Source organism: Belonocnema kinseyi, chromosome 9 (assembly GCF_010883055.1).
Source record: "Belonocnema kinseyi isolate 2016_QV_RU_SX_M_011 chromosome 9, B_treatae_v1, whole genome shotgun sequence".
In the NCBI taxonomy this organism is placed as follows: Eukaryota; Metazoa; Arthropoda; class Insecta; order Hymenoptera; family Cynipidae; genus Belonocnema; species Belonocnema kinseyi.
Genome location: NC_046665.1, coordinates 38,006,296 through 38,013,664, shown reverse-complemented (window position 1 = coordinate 38,013,664; position 7,369 = coordinate 38,006,296). Strand labels below are relative to the sequence as shown.

At 28.6% G+C, this 7,369-nt stretch overlaps 1 protein-coding gene across 1 annotated transcript; it reads right to left on the bottom strand.

Annotated features, from left to right (window-relative positions):
- Positions 1-4,754: 4,754 nt before the first annotated feature.
- LOC117179330 lies at positions 4,755-6,945 on the bottom strand. Its single transcript, XM_033370998.1, has 3 exons — positions 6,518-6,945; positions 5,470-5,613; positions 4,755-5,154 (listed from the first exon to the last, which is right to left on the bottom strand). The coding sequence occupies exons 1-3, from the start codon at positions 6,657-6,659 to the stop codon at positions 4,928-4,930; spliced, it is 513 nt and encodes a 170-aa protein (XP_033226889.1). The 5' UTR covers positions 6,660-6,945; the 3' UTR covers positions 4,755-4,927.
- Positions 6,946-7,369: the final 424 nt, after the last annotated feature.

Below are 7,369 nucleotides of genomic sequence, written 5' to 3'. Positions count from 1 at the left end.
TTTTTTCTTCAATTTATTATCATATATTAGGCGTAAAAATAAAAATGGTAGCATAAGTAGGTTCATTTTCTTAATTATAATCGCTGTAATCATATCGTACAGCGAATTTCAAACTATCATTTAGAGGTTATGTTTTTGCATTTAACAAAAAACGAAACAAAACTTTGAAGCTATGTTGTTCATTCTATCTATAGGGTGCTATAGGGTAACTTAATTACTGCGGTATCGCAAGGGGTGGTCTCACCTCATTTCACTTTTATTTTTAATATAAAATGAAATAACTATTTTTTTGCTTCATTCTATAAATTAGGACTTATTTTGCTCATAAATCTGTCCGCCTTACAATGGGGAAAAATTACTTCTTTAATTCAAAATAACGTACATCCGAAAAATCTTTATACCCAATTAGACGTAAAAAATTTTGTTAAAAAAACTCATACAATTTTCAACAAAGTTTTCGAGACTGATTTTTGATTCAGTTTTTTAATTTTTTTATAACTAAACAAATACATGACCAAAAAATTGCCATTTTCCTATTTGTCGTTTCCGGTTTTCAGGATTAACAGGAAAATTGTTTACAATCACCTATGATTCATAGAGAAAAATTAGTTGAAAATGTTTGGTCATCCCCTAACGAAAAGAATCTTTGAGTATATACTAAAAATTCTTTAGGTCAAAGAATCTCAAAGAAATTCTCCGCAGGCACTCGGGTAGATATTTTTAAAGGTCCAGGAAGCTCGTTTAAATTGTCTGAAGGCTTTAAAATATCCTTTCCGAAATTGAAATAAGAATACGATCATAAATAACGAGCAGAGAGGCTATCTCAATAGAGTTATTTACAGTAGCTGGTCGTGGCTAATCTGCTCTCCCTTTTTAAATTTCTCTTCAAATTATTAACACTTTTTTTTAATTGATGAATTTTCTTATTATACTTATTTATAATTATAACTTATATACTGATATACAATTTTCTAGTTGAATTCAAAAATGTTGTCTTTTTTGGCGTATCTCATTCCATTTACGAGAAACGTTCTATTAATTCCAATTTTAAGCATTAAAAAGAAAAAGTTAGATATCTGAAGTCATCGAAACCTACAGATTCCGAATTATTATGTTTTAGGCTGTTAACTATGAAATTAAAAAAAATCTACTTCTAAATTTCAATCCGAAAACTTAACAAAGGACCCTTGAGTGTCGACTACTCTATTGAGATAGCCTCTCTGCTAGTTATTTATGATCGTATTCTTATTTCAATTTCGGAAAGGATATTTTAAAGCCTTCAGACCATTTAAACAAGCTTCCTGGACCTTTAAAAATATCTACCTGAGTGCCTGCGGAGAATTTCTTTGAGATTCTTTGACCTAAAGAATTTTTAGTATATACTCAAAGATTCTTTTCGGTAGGGATGATATAATAAATAAAAAAATTTGTTTTAAACAAATCATTTTTGGAAGTGTGCTTCATAATTTTCAATCTTTTTAAATTTTTAAGTTACATTTCAAGAAATTTGGATGGAAACAGTATATTATTTTATAATTATATGATTTTTTGAACACATTTAATAAATAAATACATTCTTTATGCATTTACCGACGGAAAAGTGCTAAATGTTTGTTTATTTGTATTGGAAAAGAATTAGAATGCATATTTCAAATTACAGTTGAAACAATATTTATGGGAAAAATAGAAATGTGGAAAAATATTTCGTTCATTTGAACTTCGGAACTTCAGGTACATGATTTTTACAATGTTAATCCTTCTAACTGTGAACTTTATATTAATGTCATGAACATTCATAATTGACTGATAATATGTATTATTTAAAATTTTTTTAAATTTATCTGCTGTATCATCAGAGATTGTACCTTACCGACAGTAGATCAACCCTCCAAACAATGAAGGCAGAAAATCTACACAATATCGATCATATTGACTTGATCGATATTGTGTATATTTTCTGCCTTCATTGTTTGGAGGGTTGATCTACTGTCGGTAAGGTACAATCTCTAATGATATAGCAGATAAATTTAAAAAAAATTTTAATAATTACTTGTACCATTAACATCTAGCTAAAAATTAGCGTTATGTTCTTGAATTAAGAGTTCTTATTCTGATCCCTCTAATAGCTTAATTGGAAAAGCACCTGACCGGAAATCAGAAGTTTTGTGGTTCGATTCCCAATGGAGTGAAGATGGAGTAGAATCTTTTTTTCAAGAAATAATTTTAATTTAAAAAATATGTATTATACTTATTTCCACGCATTTTATAAACAAATGCATTATCCTTAAGCATTCGTCAATATTAAAAAAGCGTTTTTTTCATGTCAGTTCAGTCCTAGTCTATTATTGATTTCATTGTTTTAATAGATAGCACCTTCAGGATGTAGAATAGACAAAAGTCGAAGATAAAGTTTAATTCTACTTGATCCTCAAGCTGCAACCTTATTAAAACAATTAAATGAATAAGAAACTAAAACTAAAAGGATTATTTTGTTTGAAAAAATCATACAATTTATCAACTAATTATGAATGTTGCTGAAATTATCATGAAGTTTCAAATTAAATGGGCTGGCGTTGAAAAAGACGAATTTTTCCATCGAAAAATGCTCGAATAATGCATTTGTTTAATTAATTTAAGTTTTTTATTTTGAATGTTATTTCCCACCTAAACGGTCTATTATGGACATGAGTACAAATAAAACGTTTTTGTATTGTCTAACGCTACTCTGGACAAGTTGATATAGCCTAGTTGATGAGAAAAAAATGCTTTTTTTTTAATGTACAATTTTCATTTTTTATATTTTTTAACAAAAAAGGCTTAATGACGAATTCGACTTTTCTTTTTGTTCCCTAAATACGTGTGCCAAAACGCAACCCATTGCGATTAGTCTTCCAAAAGTTATCTAGGATACATATGACAACGATACAACAACTACAACGGGCACTATTATAAACCCCGTTTTTTCGGATTCAAGATCAGAATTTAAAAATTTCTAATTATAAAGATTTCAAGAGAAATTATTTAAATCCTGATGTTGACAATGAAATTGGTACTATTTTTTACGTTTTGATTTTCAAGTTTGGAATTCTCAGTATGATTAACATTATTATTAACAAACTTATGAGAAAAACGGAAAAAGTCCTTTAGCCGCATTTTTTTCAAGAAGTTTAAAATTTTTCCAAATAAGCCGAAAAAGTCACTCGATCGTAGCCCTGTACGTTTTTTAAACATTTTTCTTTTTAATATTTTTACATATTGTTCGCTGTATTCTTAAAAACACGCATTTTTTATGTTTTGACAGAATTTGAAATCAAATGAAAACTATGGCATTTGTATTGAAAAGCATGTACTTAAAGAACATTTGTAGATCTATTTTAGACGAGTTTTTGGAGAGTCTACATAAACAAAATTTGTTTTTGATAAATAAAGAATTTTTCTATTTACATATTTTTGTCTTTTCACAATTATAACAAAAACTATGTATGTATGTCAAAAATTGTTTCTAGAAAATTTGTAGACCTTTTTGAGATGAACAATCTTCTTAATAGTGTTTTATTTTTCACGGTTTAGCCGGAAAATGGAATTTTTTATTTCTAATGCACCAGAGTAAAATTTATTTTTTCAATCAGGGAGTCCTGAGACGTCGAAGTTTGATGAACTCGGCGAAACTCAATTTTCACGTAAAACCAATAGCTTCTTATTGTGATGAGAAAGTAAAACAGTAATAAAAACGAGAAAATAAATCAATATAAAAAAATGTTAAAATTTTAGATAAAATCTGTGCTTGAACGTACGGATACATATTACTGCGGATTAACAGAAAACTGTGTACCTTTTATTGCGTCTCTATTACGTTCGATTTTACTGTTATACATACGAACGTATCAACAATAGAAGCATGATGTAAGTGGGGTTCTATTATTACCCTTAACATTATATTAGTTAAGAAAAAATATGAGATAATAGAAAATTGACTTTATGTTTAATCTATATCTTAAAATAAAATGTGAGTGATGTGTGTTTATTACTGTGCCTCTATTACTGCTTATTTATAGGTTCTATTGTAAAAACTGACGTTATTTTATGTATAACATTGTTAATGACGTTTAAACTGATAGATGAAATGATCTTCTGAATATTTTACTCTGAGTATGAAGCTTATAATTATTTGAATATCACGGTAATCGGTACATTTGCCCTACTTTCAATTTTGATAATTATGTTTTGACTTTTGAAATTTCAGCTTTGGAATAAAAGATCTTCCGATGTCTTTAGTTATTTAAATTATTTTAAAACAAAAATAGTAATAAATGTTCAAAAAAATATTGAGATTATTTAGAAAGTTTTGCAACACTTTTCCAAGAATAACTCAGATAAACTTCATACACTATTTTTTTTTATTTCAAATGAATTTCGTCAATTGTAAAGATGGAAGACCGAGTCAATAATCTGATCCTTTTTATTATTTTTTTTTTAATCTGTTGAATAGACGTTTCTTATGATTCCATTTTTTTAAATACTAAAGGTATTGAGTTGCCCTGGGATATAATTGTAACAAAGTAAATATAACATCTACAATAAATAAGAAACAAAAGTGAGCTGATAAATATAGTACAATTGTTATCAGAAACTTGATTATTACTAGAACATGCAAATTAAATGAATTTAATGTAAAAAATACATGCTTTAATCAAAAGGAGAAATAAGTGAAACTAGGTATTTTTCTTTAAAGTCTTTATTCTTCAGATTTCAGTCATGAATATGTGTAAGTAAAACTTGTTAAACATAAATTAGACATAAAGTCTTTTCATAAAAACGTAAAATTGTTTCTTTCTGTTACATTCTGAAAGACACCATTTCCACTTTATTTATAAACGCAAGACTCAATAATTTGATTTCTTATCTTTAACTCTGCATTCCTGCAACTTTAATACCATTTTTCAGTTCCAAGAATCTGAGTCTTTTTTACGGCGGCCTTGTTAACTAAGACCGTAGTAGGAGGGCTGTTTTGAAAAACAACCCCCCAAGCCGCCGTAAGAACCCCTTCGTTAGCACCAATAATTTTTTTGAAATTATGCACTGAATAACGATTGTATAATCCCCAAATGCTGTTCATCAATTTACTGTTATATTGTAACGGTGTCAGTTCCATTCCTGTAAGAAGATTGCATCCATCTATTAGTTCTATAAATTTAATTGAGCTTATTATTTATTAAATATATTTTAGAATACATTAGAAAAATGAATTCAAATTTTCATCTGGCAAGAAAGTAACATTAGATTTATTCCACGTTATTTTAGTCAGAAAGTTCTTGTTCTTGAAATTATATTATGTATTATCAAGAAAGGCTTTTTTTTTCTTTTCCAGTATAACATTTATAGCCTCTCGACTGATAAAATTTAATCAAGAGAGCAGTAAAACAAGATGATTTTGTTATAGTGTAAATAAAAACTTAAATTATCTTTTACCTTCTTGCGGAGATTTGGGATAGGAATAATTTTTCCCTTCCTCTTTATTTTCTAATTTCGATGTTAAAAACACTCGATTATTGTTTTGGCGCACTTTACGTACTGCAAATGTTCCCTGTGGTATTGCAGACATTTTATTGCAGCCTGAAATAATAAAATATTGTTAAACTTACTTTATTTTTTATTTTTACAAAGGAAAATATTCTAGTTTAATTAAAAAAGATACTAAAATTAGAAAACTTGCAAATATTTTTTTTATTATTAAAGTATCTGAAAATTAAATCGTATTTTGTGATTTCAGATTTATTACATTTTTTGGATTTGATCACGTATGGTAATAATTACTTCCACAATATAAATATAAAACGAGTAAATATTTATAACTTCAATTAAGACTAAGAATTTTCTTTTATAGTATAAAAATTAATCAAATTTGGCTTCCAATGTCTCCAATTATCATTTTTTTCACAAGAGTGAATTATTTTATGATGTTCTGGTGTTTAAGTTATAATAATCTGAGCTATCACTTTCTAAGATTTTGTTTTCGTTCTGTTTTCTATAATCATTATACTTATGTTTATTGTTTTATATGGATACCGGGTAAAGTCCAGACATGTTCATTCATAGCTCTGATCTTTAAATAGCTGTCATAGTTTCAAATTTTACTTATCAAACCTAGTAAGGTTTTCTCATCATTCAACTCTATTTATGTATTGTATATCATTTGTGTTTTTTATATAGATAGACGTATTAATGTACTTTCTAAACCAATTAAAATTAATGCACTGTACAAAAGAATCGAAAGTATTTTCAGGAAGTTTAAATAGTCTCTAAATATATGCATTTTAATCTGTGTTTTTCGTTGTAGTAGGTCAACTTTTTATTCCGAAGATAATAGAAAATGTATCAGTATCTAATATCAATAACTAATATAAAACAATACAAAAGGAGGAAATTAATGATGCATAATTTCTTTAACGGTTATAATTCGAGCATACGTGAGCTTATATATTCTATTTATGCATTGCTGAAAAGAAACATAACTAACCGAAGCAATTTTCAAAAAGTATTTCGAAAATTTGTCTTCTTGTATATTTCCTGGCGTTCGTCTTCTCGACCTTATCGCCGAGAAGATCAACTTCGTCTGCTTTACCCAGGCAATGAGCTTTGCCTCTTCTTCTCAGCCTCATTCGGTTCGTATTTTTCAGTAATACGAAAATTCCACGTTCCACGAAATTCCAAAAGTTCTATATCGAGCTTTTGAGAATCACTAGTTTCTTTTTTTAACTCAGCAGTAAAATGTTTCTCAAAACTAAATCACTGAGGTTGTAGTTTGTGGAGCACTATGTTCAGATTCGGATGCTTGCTCCTCATCAGAGGGAACTGGAAGGAACACTGACAGCGATGAGCGAACTGGCACGTACTACAGGGAGATCTCTGTTTTATGAGTCCGTCGTTCAATTCTCGTTGAGGGATTTCTCATCGCAGAAGTGTGACGAGAAAAACAATAGCAGAGTGCCAAGAAAGGGATACTGTATAGTGTATATCGCCAGACACCAGGCTCCTCCTATCTTTATACTTATGATTTGTGAAGTCATCGACGTCGAAAATGACCTTATCATCATTTTGATATTACTATCTAGCTCCAAAAGTTTGCAGGGAGTCCTGATGACTCTCTTAGTCAGAAAAGTAATGAGCAACAATTCTCGTTAAAGTGCTGATTCGTTATTTCAGGGACTTCTTATTACGAAAGTTTTAATCAAAAAGGATCAGTATAGGAATAAATAATATTTTTAAATATTGAAAGCCTTGTTGCAAAATGTAGAGAAAATATAAATAAATGATTCATTTTGGACCACTCATATGGAAGTACATAAATCTCTTGATATTTATGAAAAGT